The following is a 16,499-nucleotide window of genomic DNA, read 5'->3' on the forward strand; positions in this document are numbered from 1 at the left end:
TAGAATTTACGTGCCTTCAGGTTATACCGCTCACTCTTCACCAAACCATGTCAGATATGCAGGACTATGGAAAATTGCAACAAAGAGCAGTAACAATGCATGGATTATGTCATATAGGGATGCTCCACTCTGGTCAGGAAGCTCTACACAGAGCTTTTTTTTTTTTTTTAACAAATAATTCACTCCTTTGTTAATTAAGTCATGCTGACACATATTAACTAGCAAGGCTTGCAAAGGCCTAGGAAGTGTTAAATATTTTACTTCCACCCCAGGCAGATGCTTCCTTAGAAGCATGAGAACCTGAGCAATGACCACCAGCAGCATTCAGTGCCGTGTCACAGCTTAACTTAATGATGCTTTAACCCCAGCTTCCATTTGGTCCCTCTGTCTTTTTCCAATACCACTATGTGACATCGTCAGCTATGTGAGGCATCTGCCACCCTGGTCACAAAGCTACCCTGTCCTACAGCAGGATTTGACAGATCACAGAGAACAATTCCAAGCAGGGGTTCAGCCTGGGCCTCTAACTGCCCTCGCTGCTGCTTCACCACAGGCAGCCTATAAATAAGTCTTTAAGAAAATTAGGTCCTTGGTTACATGGCTTCTAGGAAACAACTCTCAGCTTTGTCCATAAGTTACCTGGGGTGGAATTAGTTTTACTTTTCAAAAGCCATCTGGAGCATTAAGTAGTAGAAACTACTGAAAAGAGACCTTCTCCTACCAGTATATTGTCATTCCATTTATAGGAGCCAGGAACAGGAATAGTGGTTGTCCACAAGCTGAAAGAACTTACACTAAGTTACCAGCACAAAAACCATCAGCATAGTCTCAGGTGCCTGATCACCCTTCAGAATGAGGTAAAGAAGGAAACACTACATTTATTTTGTTTACAACTAAACACCCCAAAATACCACACAAGTATGAAACTGTGCTGCCATTTTTCATCTTGTATTTTTTCCCCTCTTCAAATGCAGTTTCAAAAGAACATTTCTACCCATGCACATGCAACACCGATTCTTGTTACAGCCAAGTACTTCAATTAAAAAAAATCCACAGGCAAGTAGTTTTGGCAGATTTTAATTTTAAATAATTTTCAGGAGTAATAAAAAAGTTACAAGTTTGTCTATTCAGACTAATCGTTTTTTTCCCCCAAATTATTCAGTGGAGTTACTTGCTGCATCTTTCAGGTAGCACTGTTTAGAAAGTACTTCACATGACACAATTTAAGCTTATGTTTTCCAGAAGAGAGGGTTCTGTGTCAGACGTCTCTGGAAGTTCTCATACCTAGAAAAAAAAAAAAAAACACACAACACAAAAAACAAAAGCTGCTGCAAGTAAAAAAGGCTTCAAAAATTAGATATATAATTTAGTTTATGTGGAGAACATGATAAATTACATCTACTCTACACCAGGAAGTGAGTAAATCCAAATTCCTCCTTTCTGATTCTGTATCTAGAATACTCAGTCGTTTGTATTTCATTAAAGCAGTAACCCAGAGGATGCTCATCCAAACTTAGCAAAATTCTAAGCGAATTATAAGTGGCTATTCTGTGCACAACATTTTTTGGGCTAGGAAATCAAAAGTTTGGGCAGGCAGAAGTGCGAGTGTGGGGCTGCCCATCATCCTAGTAACGAGGAGAAAAAACCCCAGCAAAACCAAACCAAGAAAACCTCATGCCATTTGGCACTGTAATACAGGGAAATACACGGTACCACCAGTGCTCCTGAATCCAGTTTGGCTGTCCCCGTACTGCAGCCCCCGGCACTGCTGGATGCAAGATGCACCGAGCCAGCGTGGCACTTCTCCATTCGCGGGACACGAGCTGGCAGGCTCGACAGGCAGGCGCAGGCTTGCATGGAGACCACCGCCTCCAGTTCAGGATCGCTTCCTAGCGAGCGGTAACCTGCTCACAGGTGAGGCAGAGGGGACCGCAGACAATTCCCCACTCAAGGCGATTTGCCTTGTAGTTCTAATAGACACCTTGAGACAAAGTAGGCTCTGGTATTTTTCCGCCTCCACCAAATAGTTCTAACTTCCACATTTTTTATATATACACTGATGTTTTAGTAAAAATCTAATGAGGAAAAAAATGCATTCTCTAATGCATAATGGAGTCATGTACGCACACATGCTGTCCTAATTTCACTCTCCATACTCACAGAAAGAGGAAACCAAAACATCAGAACTCATTATCAACCTACAGCGAAGAAACAGGGAAAGTGTACAATTGCTGACTTTCTTCAAAAAAAAAAAGTCTACAGGCTTTGAGCCACAAAAGCCTAAAAATCCCTTTCAATCCCACAACCCAAGCTGTAAGGTATCAGAAGGTACTGCCACTGAAACAAAGGAAAAAAAAAGGCCTGTCCTCAATCTCATAGTTCCTAACCCAACTCAAATGAGGAAAGAGAGTAAAAGGTTTTAAACCCACTCAAATTGGAGAAAGGCTTATTTATGAATTCATTTCTACGCCAAGCTACTAAATTTCCATTGCAGGCAGCCCACTGCAGAGACCTAAGACACTACATATGACAAGCTATCATTAAACACATTATAATGAGTCACAAACATATGAACAGGGACAAAAAATTTTGTTTTTCTGTGCTGTAATGACATTAATAGATTTCTATAGACAAATGCATTAAGTTTATTAGTTATGCCTCTCTTCAGTATACTGTTTTGAACACCAACAAAAATTCAGCATGATCCAGGCAATGACCAGCCATTACCCTGCTTCTTTACAGAATCACAGAATCATTAAGGTTGGAAAAGACCTTTAAGATCATCAAGTCCAACCATTAACCCAACACCACCATGCTCACTAAACCATGTTCTGAAGTGCCACATCCACACGGTTTTTTTGAACACCTGCAGTGATGGTGACTCTACCACCTCCCTGGGCAGCCTGTTCCAATGCTTGACCACCCTCTCCGTAAAGAAATTCTTTCCTAATATCTGGTCTAAACCTCTGCTGGTACAACTTGAGGCCATTTCCTCTCATCCTATCGCTTGTTACTTGGGAGAAGAGAAAAATGTCCAACTCCTCACAAGCCCCTTCCAGGTAGTTGTAGAGAGCGATAAGGTCTCCGCTCAGCCTCCTCTTCTCCAGACTGAACAACCCCAGTTCCCTCAGACGCTCCTCATAAGACTTGTGCTCCAGACCCCTCAACAGCTTCATTGCCCTTCTCTGGACACGCTCCAGCACCTCAACAACCTTCTTGTAGTGAGGGGCCCAAAACTGAACACAGTATTCAAGGTGCAGCCTCACCAGTGCCCAGTACAGAGGCACGATCACTTCCCTACTCCTGCTGGCCACACTCTCTCTGATACAGGCCAGGACACTATTGGCCTTCTTGGCCACCTGGGCACACTGCCGGCTCATGTTCAGCCGGCTGTCAACCAGCACCCCCAGGTCCCTTTCTGCCGGGCTGCTCTCCAGCCACTCCTCCCCAAGCCTGTAGCGTTGCATGGGGTTGTTGTGGCCGAAGTGCAGGACCCTGCACTTGGCCTTATTAAACCTCATACAGTTGGCCTCAGCCCAACGATCCAGCCTGTCCAGATCCCTCTGCAGAGCCCTCCTACCCTCCAGCACATCAACACTCCCACCCAACTTCGTGTCATCTGCAAAATTACTGAGGGAGCACTCGATCCCCTCATCCAGATCATCAATAAACATATTGAACAAGACCGGCCCCAGAACCGAGACCTGGGGAACACCGCTTGTGACCGGCCGCCAGCCGGATTTAACGCCGTTCACCACAACTCTCTGGGCTCGGCCGTCCAGCCAGTTCCTCACCCAGCGAAGAGTAAACCTGTCTAAGCCACAAGCTGCCAGTTTCTCCAGGAGAATGCTGTGGGAGACGCTGTCAAAGGCTTTACTAAAGTCCAGGCAGACAACGTCCACAGCCTTTTCCTCATCCACTAGGTAGGTCACCTGGTCATAAAAGATCAGGTTGGTTAAGCAGGACCTGCCTTTCATGAACCTGTGCTGGCTGGGTCTGATCCCTTGGTTGTCCCGCACTTGCCACATGAGCAGCCTCAAGATGAACCGCTCTACGACCTTCCCTGGTACGGAGGTCAGGCTGACAGGCCTGTAGTTCCCACAATCCACCTTTCGGCCTTTCCTCTAGATGGGCATCACATTGGCAAGCCTCCAGTCATCTGAGACCTCCCCTGTTAACCAGGACTGCTGATAAATGATGGAGAGTGGCTTGGAAAGCTCCTCCGCCAGACCCCTCAGTACTCTGGGGTGGATCCCATCAGGCCCCATAGACTTGTGGGTGTCCAGGTAGCATAGCAGATCCTTAACTGCTTCCTCCTGGATTATGGGAAGTTTATTCTGCTCTCCATCCCTGTCTTGCAGCTCCTGGCACTGACTACCCTGAGCATAATTGGTCTGGCTGTTAAAGACTGAGGCAAAGAAGGCGTTAAGTACCTCAGCCTTCTCCTCATTCTTGGTGACAATGTTCCCTGCCATATCCAGTAAAGGACGGAGATTCTCCTTGCCTCTCTTTTTGTTGTTAATATATTTGTAGAAGAATTTTTTATTATTCTTTACGACTGTGGCCAGACTGAGCTCTAGCTGGGCTTTTGCCTTTCTAATTTTGTCTCTGCTTGACCTAGCGAGATCCCTGTACTCTTCGTGAGTTGCCCTCCCTTTCTTCCAGAGGTGATAAACTCTCCTTTTTTCCCTGAGTCCCAGCAAAATCTCCCTGTTCAGCCAGGCCGGGCGCCCTCCCCGCCAGCTCTTCTTACAGCACATGGGGACCGCCTGCTCCTGAGCCTTTAAGATTTCCTTCTTGAAGACTGTCCAGCCTTCCTGGACCCCTTTGTCCTTCAGGACTGTCTCCCAAGGGACTCTCTCAACCAGTGACCTGAACAGGCCAAAGTCTGCCCTCCGGAAGTCCATGGTAGCAGTTTTGCTCACCCCTCTCCTTACTTCACTCAGAATTGAGAATTCTATCATGTCATGGTTGCTAAGCTCAAGACAGCCTCCGACCATCACATCTCCCACCAGTCCTTCTCAAGTCCTTTAGCCTGTCTTCCCTTTGATTTCTCTCAGAGACCTTACCCACATATATCATGAAATCCATAGAGTTACCTTCTAAATAGATCTGCATCAAGTTACACTCCCAAAGAAAATATATTGCTTATGTTAACTGCTTAAGTATTCTTGAGATCTGTACTAACAATAAAACTGTATTCAGAAAGCCCAAAATACTGTTTTAGAAAGGGTTTAGGTTCATACTGTAGAGGCTAAAGAGGGCTAAACTGATAAACTGTAGGAAAGAATTTTTCAGACAGCCTAAGGGACTGCCTGCAGTTCACAATTTATCTCCAGACTACACGGGCTGTCCCCATCGACAGTTATTTCTTAAACCAGTCCTTGGAAAACAACTCCGAGAGACTTTTGCATTTGTGCTCAAGGGTCTTAGTGATAGAACCAGGTCAACTAGGAACATGATTTCCCCACCTCTCTCATTCATAAGCAAGGCAACTCTGCTGGATCTATGTCTAGGAAGCGACCAAGCATAACAAATAAGCACAAATTGACAAGTATCAGTGTGTTCTATCTTGCCATGACTCCAGAGCATTTGCATCATCAGCAACAGTGCAAATCCACATTATGTCAAGGGCAACATTTCTAGAAGCAAAAAAGTTTCACAGGCTGTATAGCACTTTAACAGAAACTTGCTATGAAGATGCTGACAAATAAATATAAAAACAGTGGGTAGGAGCTCTCTATACTTGAGATAAACAACAAACGCTTTTAAAGCTTTTTGCATCGCCTTGCTGAATAGCATAACAGCAGTTCAATACTTAGAAATCAGCTGGTTTAATGCCTAGAAAAAAAGAATACTTGTTACTAAAGATCATTGCCATTACCATTTCAGAACTACATTTGCAGGGATGAAAGCTTCAGAAGGATTTGGGGTCATCTGTGCCTGAGTAATGGCAAATGAAGAAGCAAAATTATAGAAGTTATCCAACATCTTCTGAGTGAACTGAAATTAAAAAAAAAAAGACATTTTAAGTAAGTTCGTTTTTCAGTTTGAATTTTCATGCAACAGTTTAACAGATATACAACTCCAATATGAAGTAAAATTAGCATTACCATCTAAAACACAAAGAAAGTGTATAGTAGGTCCACGGATGTCTGTTTTAAATTAATCAAAACATCCTAACTCTCAGTCTTGCCCTCAGATCCATGTGTCATCCAGAAATCATCTGCAGAATCTTCACTCGCTCTCTCCCTGCCCAACTTCATCCAACTGAACAAACAGCTTTGGGAAGAACATTTTCTTGTTGTGATAAAGAAGTGATGCATTGACAAGAGCTGTCCCTCTCTTCCAAATTAAACCATCGGAAGAACTGTAGCCCAGGTGAAAGCTGCCATTCCAGCTCATAGGAGAACACTCTGCCACAAAGATCTTGCTGGGGAAAACATGAAAAAAGGTGCATAGGAAACTCCTAAGCTGTAGGAATAAGGAAGTAAAAGAGTGAAAGAGAGGCCAAGAAGCAGTAAGCCCTGTGTGCAGAGGATGAGGCTGTAGGACATTCCCAGCCAGTCTACAAGTACATAAACCTATGGTACCTCCTTCTTTTCCCTATTCTTTTTTATTAAAAAAAAAAAAGTAGTATGCATTGTTTTGGTGGGAGAACAAACTATTTTCATAGACAGTGAAATGATGGAGGAAAACAAAGAGCCTGGGGCAATATATGCACACTGTTGTGCTTCCCTCCACCTGCTCTGACAAAAGGAGTAGAAGAACCGATGTCCTAGAACCTACCGTCAGTCTCACCCTACTCACATGCAAAAGTTTTGTGCCACTTTTTTCCATGTGTCTTTTTTATACTATAACTATATATATTAAAAAATAATATACAAAATAAAGCTTCAGCTTCATATAACTTACTGAAAATGTAGTGGGAAAGCCACCCCTTAGAGTAGCAACAGATGATTTTGCCTTTAAAAAAATACTTTTATTGCTATAATGTAGCAGTTCCAAAGAGATGATGCCAAGTATTAAATAAAAGCTAGTAGTCATTCAGAAACATGCTCTCATATCCCCTTCCTCTGCTTTCTACTCCCTCAAAGGTTTCCTTCAACTATGACTTTATAGGTTTTCTCTACAGAAGTAACTATTACTTCAGGCTTTGGCTCAACCGCATTCCTTGAAAGAAATACATAATTTCAGTTAAGATGCTACTCTTTTTAATAGAAAAATCCACTTAGCTGGAAATAACATTTGTAAAAAAGTTACACAATCATGAGGTGGTTTTGTTTTTTCTTTAAATATTATTGCCAGAAAAATCCACCAGCCACCTTGCAAATGACCTTAAGTGGCACATTATTACTTAATGATTTAACTACTGCTATTATAAACATTGGTGGAAATTAGAAATATTATTTAGATGTTATTTGCCCCTAACAACTCCAGAAAAGCTCAATTAACTATACAATACAAAAATAGCTGTCGGTAAACTCCTAGTCACGATAACTTTCTCCAAGAGACATTACCTATCTGGAGCTATTATGCGTATAAGCTGCCAAAGGACATCAGCTACATTATTAGGATTACTGTTCTGTTACCAATCTACCTGAGCAACCACCTGTAAGGAAAGTGAGAAAGAAAAAAGACCCCAAAACCTCAAGAAAAGCCTCACCAACTGCTGAAATATTAAAAGATAATGCCAGAGCCATCAGTGTTAGGGAAATCAAGACCTGCCATGAAGATCTACGTTGCCTTGAATTGCCAACTTGATGGCCAGCTAACTGACAATGCTGGCTGAGGATTTCCAGAGATGCAAACTAACAGACAGGCTGGGTAAAAAACTGCAAGTGTTGCAGTGCAAGGCCTGGTCCACAGGCAAAGAAGTTGGGGGGGGGGGGGGGAGGAAAATACACCTTTCTGTGGGAGAGAGCATGATTCTGTAGTTGTGAAGAACTACCTCAGAAGGATTTCTCAAGGGTCAGTGGTACACTTGGGTATCGATCTGCCTCCTTGCCCATGTCTGCCTTGACTTTTGAGTAATTTTTGACCAACCCTGCAAGTCGATGCACTGGAGTTCCACCACCTACAAATCTCCAAAGATCCACTGTCTCTTACATGCATTTAGTCATAGCTGCTCCTCTAAGGAAGCATCATAAATATTTTTACAGCAGAGAGACATCGACATGAGTGAGTCTATCAGCCTGATTCCACTAAGCATGCAAAATCCAATCCTTTACAGAAGATGTAGTTTTCCAGCATAAGAAAAAGTAATTTAAAAATATCAAGGCATCCAGCCAAATGATTTGACAATTATTAGGTTGGTTACAATCCTATAGCCACCCATAACTGCTTTTTTTTTTTTTTAATTAGTTCTTCAGAGGCTCAATTCCTAATACTTTAGTAGTACAGAGAATTTCTGAAAACAGAATGTCCAAGCTACCTCCGTGAATGAATCTACTGATGACACAGCAGCACTTGCAACAGGAGTCTGCTGGGCCAGGTTCTCCAGCAGTTCCACAGAGATTCCAATCTGGGCCACTGTTGGCGTCTGAGGGAGGTTCATGGCACCAAAGGGATGTTGACTTCCCTTCCCTGAAAGCACCACAAACAGCAAGCATTAGCTTTGGCACACATGTAAAGACTGTGTTACTTAAATTACAGTGTTTCTTCTGTACAAGGCATTCCTCAGCTCCCACCAGAGATCTCAGAAATACAGAAAAATCACACAGTCCAAGCACAGATCAAACAGTGTGACAGATACATTTAAAAATGAGAGCAGATTTTGAGGAAACTTCTATAAAAAGGAAAAACATACTTTTAAAGCTCCCTATGAAGTAAATGGATTCAACAGGAAATATGATCTGTAAGAGACAGTAGAACCTTCCTCTGTAGGAACCAAGCCTTTAATTCACATTGTAACAACTGCCGATAAACGGGAAATATGCAGCACTGCTGCACAGTTGTTTGATTCACTCATTCAAACCAGGTGCTTGTGAATCTGTTTGTGCACTGAACATAGAGAATGTTACTTCAGGAAGCCACCCCTGTGGCCCAGGTCTCATCTGAGCTGCTCAAAACCACCAACAGCAGCAGAGGTCAAAGGAATAGCCACAGAACAGAAAGGCCGCTGACTTTGCAAAAGCCACAAAGGAAACAAAACAAAAAAAATACCCCCAAATTGCACACCACTCATACAGGCATCATCGCAGCCCCCTGCCATCACTTCTGACCTTTCTCAACTGAGTATTAGCCAGTACTTTCAGTCCCAGCTTCAGCTAGGGTCTCTGCAAACAGTGACAGGCATCTGAAGTCACTTAAATCACGCACTCCTCTTTTCCTTTACAGATGCTGACAAATACAGGTGAAAGGTCTGGGGGGCCTCAATGCTATTAGTAAACAAATACCAATACTCCACTTAAGTTTGAGTGAACACACAAGACAAGTGCCCTCATAACAGAGAGGTGATGTTTCAGCACCACTCTGGCCTCTTACTACCAGGAGAGAGCAAACCTAATCCAAAGCTGTCCTACAGACAGTCAACACTATCCTGAGCTGCAAGAAAGGCTAACTGAAATCTAAAGCACCATCTCACTTAGTTCCATGGTCAAAAACCCAGCCAGCAAAAAGAGCACGTTTGAGAAGTTGAACTCGGGCTCAAGACTGAAGATCTCAAACTCAACCATCCTTCTGCAGGGACACAAGGCACTGCCACAAAGAAGCCAACATCCAACCTGTACAGAAAGCACAGTCACAGACCCAGCACCCTTTTCAGCTGAAGCCTAGTGTCACTCCTCACTCCAGATCCTACAACTGCAATATAGTGCTACATTTACGAGTACAGCACTCACTATTGAAATGTTACTTTAACACAAGGCAAATAAGAGTTCATCTCCTGAAGTACTATTTCGAAGCTCTTCTGAGAAATGCCATGGCTGTATGATCTCAACCTTTACTGTAGATACATGCTTGCTTGATAAAGGTAAAATTTATTAAAAGTATTAGGAAAGAGAAAAGCTATTCAAAACCAAGTATCACACAAGTTCATTATTAAAAAATCCCAGTAACAATAGGGCTGGTAGAAGTTTTAGATCTTGTAACTTCTTCACCTGAAAACCTGACATTTACAATAAAAGTATAACATCTCCCAGCAACAGGCTCCATCAGAATGTATCACTACGTTAGAAGACACTCATGGTCTAAATAATAAAATACATCCATTAGGTCACTTTGCATGCACTCCCACAGAACCACTCTCCTGGAAAGATGTCCACCCAAAGGGTGAGAGAAAAGCATTGCCTGCCATCCTGCATCCATACTACACCAACTGCAATACACTCCACATTTTCGATGCTTGGCTCTTGCAATTAACATTCCAAACCTTACAGAGAAGATGGTATGTTGATGGGTACTAAAATACAAGCTCAAGTTTTCATATTCAGACCCTACACTCTCCAATGTACTACGTCATAGCAGAGCAACTGGAATGAAAAAAATTTTTCCCCCCCTCCTTTCCCTTCATTGAACCCTTGATACAAGATAGTGAGCCCTCATTACCTTCTAGCCCAGCCACATCAAAAACCTTACCAGTGTGTAAGGTTTCAAATGCAGACATGGTATTGGAGAGTATATTTATAGGTGGAAGACAGAGCATCACACACATCATTGCATGCTGAATGGCAGAAAAAGCCTGTAATGGAAAAGGCTATCCTTTAACTTTCGTCCCACTTGTTTACATATACTTCCAGTAAGGGGGCAAAACCACCGCCCAAGGTTTTTCTATTTCTACTATATTTTCAGGCACAACTGGAAAAACAAAAAAGCCCTTACAATTCCATGGCAAGGAGTATTTCTAAGCCCTTTTTTAATGCACAATCACATGAAATTAATCTACTCTCAATCAGTAAAACAACATGCAGTCAGATAAGAATATATAATTGCATGCACTAAAGTATTACCAGCCATTATTCCTTTCCAGATCTAGATGTACAGACAAGGCAGTAACAGTGACAATTGCCAGCAATGGCATTCTTCTAAAGCTGGATTCTCTAGGCCCAAACTGCTTCCCTGCAGCATCGCTTCCTGCTTTGAAAAGGAAAGCCAGCAAAACATTCTGTCCACAACACTTTCCAAAGCGACCTAAACACAACACCTGTGGCAAAAAACAGCCTCCCAAGAGCAGCCATGCTCTGCAAGGGCATCAGGAGCCCAAGCAAAAAACTTGAACTCTTCAGTCACACCATGAGTCACACCAATTCCTTGTGTTGAGTGATAAAGCTCACAGCAATTCCCCTAGGAATGCCAGTGACCTTAATGAATGAATGGAGTGAGCACTACTAGCGCAGCTCAAACAGGCACCAAGGAATCTTACTACAATGTTTATTACTGCTGCTGTTTATTACACAAGTGCAGAAATTGTGCAATTTCAGGAGATCAACTCAGCCTCTTTCACAAAAGTACATTGTTTCTTCATTCTTTTATGGCCATAAAGAAGCCACTTCAGCTGTGTTAAAGCCAGAAATATTCTATTCTGCCTTGACTACAGGCTGTTAAATGTTTCACCTGTAATGAAAAATCCAGAAATGGGATAAGTAAGAGCCTGAAAGGCTACACATTGACTGTCGTCCCACTGTGGGGTGGGGAAATGACCAGAAAAGCCCAAAACCACACTAAAACACATTATCCAGCTTTTAGCATGAATTGACAGGAAATCAAAATGAAAGTTTTCCGCCATCCAAGCAGGAGCACCACCACTCACAAACTTCCTAAGAGTCAATCAGCTGTATATACAGCAGGGAAGATCACTTCTGTTCACCTCCAGGAATTTGACTGCTGGAACACAAGCTGTCCCTGCTCCACTTCCTACCAAAAACCAAATACAAGCAACACTGCCAACCCTCTACAAACATAGGAATATCTCAAAGACAACCCAACTGAGAAGATAATTAACTACATTACTATGCTCTACAGTAAGCCATGTGCCAGCACCTCACTCTTACAAGTACTGGTATGGCATACTTGGGACAGGTTGTTTTCTTACCTTGGAGGGCAGTACTGCAACGAGCACCACCCTTCTGTTGCCTCTCATCCAAAACATTTGCTGTAGGCCTAAATGATCCTTGCCACTTCCATAAGGTATTTGATGATTATATTCAGGCTTTCTCAATGCTAACTGCCAATTTTGATTGGGGGGACGGGGCAGAGGGGGTGGGCAGTGGGTATAATTTAACAGTCGCATTTCCAGCAAACATGAAGATTGCATCTGAAGAGGAAAAGAAATATCTTGGACATAATGTTTATTGCAAAGCCTGTTAAATGATGGTTAATCCTCAAAAAGAAACATGTGATAACACTGGACACTTTGGGCCTTTGACTCCTAAACTGACAATGAATATCAGCAGGTGCAAGACTTTATTCGCTAAATCAAGGGGTCTAAACAACAACACAAAAACCCCATAAACCACACAAGCACTTGTATTTCTAGCCTCATAGCATAGCTTTTAAGAATGGTTAAAAGAAAAGCCTGCTTTTAGATATATTAAGTTTGTACTGGGACTACTAAGAAATACAATTCAACAAACTTCCTGATTAGAAAGGAGCTCTAAAGGAATCTTTTAAAGGGTACTATGACATTCCTGTGAGATACCTTCAAGACACAATCTGGAAATCTCTTATTCAAAGAAGGTTACCTCAGTTTAAGTAGCACCTGTAGTCAAGGAAAAAGTGTCCAGATTCATCATTTAGTCTCTACTCCACAAATCACTTTCACCTTGAGGAGTGTATTCCACAAAAGGGATTTCCCCTTTAGTCCATTTATTAAGACAACCTTCTGGTATCTGGTATTCTTGGAAACACTGCAACATTCACCTGCATTGGCTTTCCTAAGTGAGCACAGGACAGGAAGAAGGAGAGAAGCAAACAAAAAAAACCCTGGGGCAACACCATTTTACTTGACCCTCATAGTCCAGAAGTCTAATACCACATGCCAGATAATGTATTTAACAGCCCAGCCAGTCCTTACAACAACATGCAATGTGGGGAGTTATACACATCAGAAAGCCTGTACAGTTCCAGGGCATTTCAATCACTAAACATAATCTTATTGTAAGAGTCACATTTAGCCTTTCCAAAACTCTGTGTAATAAAACACTATGCCACTTCAGCTGGCCACTCACGTTCACATCAGAAACATGCTGGCCCTCTTCATCACACATCAAGAAACTCTGCTACAACCAGTGCTTCAGGGACCTGACAAACAGAGACACAAATTTATTCCTCAACAACAGATTAAACTCAAAATGCAGATTTCAACAGTCAGTAACACCTCTCAATGATTCCAGCTCTCTGTAATCCCTCTCTGACCTCCCCCTTCTACAGCCTCCTGGTCTTCTCCATCATACAATTCTTTATGGTCATGGAAACTAAGGCTGTGTAGCTTATACTGACCCTACAGTCCGGAAGAAGCTGTAGACAGTAATGGGAATGGCAGAGGTCTCTGTTGTTCAGATCAAGCACGGCACTGCAAATGTATTCAACCGCATCAGTGTTCTTCCTCAAGAGCAGCCCTTACTTTGAAATTATGGCTAATCACACACAAAGCATCTGGAAATGTGTTTTCCTACAAAGCTGTCTGAAAGCGTATGTACTACAGTCAGTCCTTCAAGCATGAGAAACATATGGCAAAACCACCAGCGATACTCTTTACTGTTTCACTAGCAACACAACTTTGGAACATACACAAACATGCCCCTCCAAACCCTTCCCATGGCTGTTCTCTCTTCTGAAGAAAGGTCACATTTCTGAGGAACATATATGATCAGAATTACTCTGCACTTTGACAGCCCTTATTGCACGTCACACTGCTATCCAGGAGCGATTCAAAAGAAAGCATGCCATGTTCTGAGTTAATACATTTTATCACAGCAACCTCAACACTCACTTAAATAGAGATTCAAGTTAAGGCTGTACACTACATTGAAGCCTGTAAAAGATATGTATTGCTTTAGGACCATAACACTTTAAGATGCTTGACATATCTGTCCCTGCAATAAGACGGAGGTGTGCCATTGGGGTGCTTCATCATTTTTAATCATATATTTAGGAAAACACACCCACACCTACTTCAGCCAGCACCATCGTTCTCTGGCTCCCACATGAGGCAGAATTCTGTGACTCGGGTCTGTATCAAAAATACTAAACCATCTGGAAAGCTGCTTTCCAATGACGACACCCTCTACTGGAGAATTATATAGTGCAACCTAAATGGGAAGCGGCTGTCCGAAATCACTGTGTCAGACTTTCCTCATAACAAAACGTGTCTCTGTGCTCCAAAGAATACAACTGCTTAACAGTGGAAGCTGAAGGAACACCTTGCAGGCATGTCTAGACAAATGCCCAAAAACCATGCTATGGAAGTTACAGAGTCATCCTGCCTCGGGTTCTCTGTGCAGAAGCACTGGAACACATGCCAAGGCTGCTCAAAGGAATCTCCAGAACACCAAATACAAAAGAAGAGTAGGAAATTTCGCTAGGAATATCAACGTACAGACAGACTTCCACGAAGCTGACAGACTGCTTCTAGTACCACATCTGCTAGGGACTACCCAAAAACACATGGTGGCCTGCCTTTTCAAGTAGCTTTTTGTTCAAAACCACCTTCCAACATTTACCCCCTTACGCATGCAGGAACACACCTGTTTCACTAACTGCTATATTTTACCAGTCTTACCAGATTTCAGACCAGAAATTTTGAAGATGGCACTTGGCTTTTCGTTAGTGACAAACCCCAGCAGCTGCCACACTGCCATCCCACTCTGGTCCGGATAACAAAAATAGACAGATCCTCCCATTCCTTCTGGAAATGGTATCGTTCCCAGCATGAAGACCACTACATGGTTGATGTTTTCATAGTCCGGTAAATCAAATACAAATTTGTCTTCAGCCACTTGTTGGGGAGCTGCTTGTACCTAAAGAGAACAAAGCCTTTATTAATATTACTATCTTTTTCATCTTTGACTGGAACTGTGAATTTCCTTTTACAGAAAGACACCTAAAGTGGAACAGAACAAAAAGTGAGGAACGTACTAACCTAAATAGCGAACAGCCAGATAAAAGTCAAACACAGCAGAGAACAACTGCAAAAAATATTACTAAAAAGGCACAACAGTCTTGTTCTACCTGCACTGAACGTATATCCCACCCGGGACTACAGGATCAGAATACCTTCGCTCCCCATGTGCGTAGGAGGAAAATAGGGTGCAGAAGAGGTTGCCAAGTCTATAAGCAGTGGCTGTTGACCACCTGGCTGGCACAACCCCAGGATCATGGAAACCTGTTCACATAGGAAATACAATAGACCTTGAGACAGGCAGTAGAAGGATGGCTAAATGCCAGAGCAAAAGATACCCTCCTCTTTACCCGAGATACCACATCCTTACAGCCAGCGCACAATCTAGCCTTAAAAAGCTTCTTTTAAGCTCCCAGGTTGTCCCTGAGGAGCCCAAGCCTCTCCGTTGTCAGAGGACAGTGACTGCCTCCCGCCAACGAGGCTCTACAACGCAGCTGCCTCTGGGGATGAGGGGCAGCAGCCGGCCGAAGCGCCTGGCAGGCGTGACGAAGCCGGCGATGTCCCCGCTCGCCTGGGGCCAGCCCCGGGGGGAGCCGAGCGAGGGGAAGGGCGAGCCCCGCGGGGCGGCCCTGCGGCAGCTCCACCCCGGCCCCGAGCGGGTTGAGGGCCCCGCCCGCGGCCCGGGCAGCGCTCACCAGCCTGCCCGCCACCAGGCAGCCGAACATGGCGGCGGCCGCCGAACCCCCTCAGACGCTTCGCTCCTCCGGAGCCTCCATGAGCGCAGTCTCCCGGAAATCAACACGCCCCCATTCACCCCGGGGCCGCAGAATCACTTCCGGAGCGAGTCCAGCGGAAGGGCAGTGCAGGAGGACTACAACTCCCGTGGTGCAACGCGCGCCCGCGACGCAGGCGGTGGTGGCGCGAGGCGGTGCGGTGCCTGACGGGACATGTAGTTCGGGTTTACATCCAGCCAAAACTAGCTAACGCAATTAGGAGCAAATAAAAGCTGCATTAGAAAATAAGAGAGATTAAAAGGAAAAGTTAATCAGAAAAAACCCTACCTGATTAAACATGCTGACGTACACCATGTATACTGAGAGACAGCTGCTGTAACAGCACATGACACTGCATTACCAAGAAACTCAAAGATACAGTTCAGGTTCTGGGAGTTTACGCTGAAGAAGTGCGCGCATTGTGTGCATTTACTGTGTAAACTGAGCGTCACTGCCATTTCAGAGTTCCTGCTGCACTTGGTGCTCAGAGCACAACCCTCCCTAACTTCAGCAGTAGCTTGCACCAGTGACATTTCCAAGGCTACATCAAACCTTCCACAGATACCTGCAAGACAGTCTGATGGCCTGGTTAACATCACATATGAACACAGAAGCACAAACAAGCCTAGTTTTCCGGGGGCAAACACAAAGACAGTCTTTGCTATGCC

The 16,499-nt window shown here is 43.6% G+C and overlaps 1 protein-coding gene across 2 annotated transcripts; it reads right to left on the minus strand.

Annotated features, from left to right (window-relative positions):
- Positions 1-842: 842 nt before the first annotated feature.
- HIKESHI (heat shock protein nuclear import factor hikeshi) lies at positions 843-15,783 on the minus strand (the record flags this gene model as incomplete). 2 transcript variants are annotated; one of them, XM_082007216.1, is made up of 5 exons in its annotated part: positions 843-1,284; positions 5,885-5,943; positions 8,435-8,586; positions 14,720-14,957; positions 15,754-15,783. In XM_082007216.1, 5 exons carry the CDS (start codon positions 15,781-15,783, stop codon positions 1,230-1,232), a joined length of 534 nt encoding a protein of 177 aa, XP_081863342.1. In that variant the 3' UTR covers positions 843-1,229. The 2 variants fall into 2 exon arrangements, with proteins under 2 accessions (XP_081863342.1, XP_081863341.1); XM_082007215.1 differs by having other exon boundaries at positions 5,885-6,003.
- Between the last annotated feature and the right edge of the window lie 716 nt (positions 15,784-16,499).

The sequence above is a fragment of the Phaethon aethereus genome, assembly GCF_964289735.1.
Source record: "Phaethon aethereus genome assembly, chromosome: 1".
Taxonomy (NCBI): Eukaryota; Metazoa; Chordata; class Aves; order Phaethontiformes; family Phaethontidae; genus Phaethon; species Phaethon aethereus.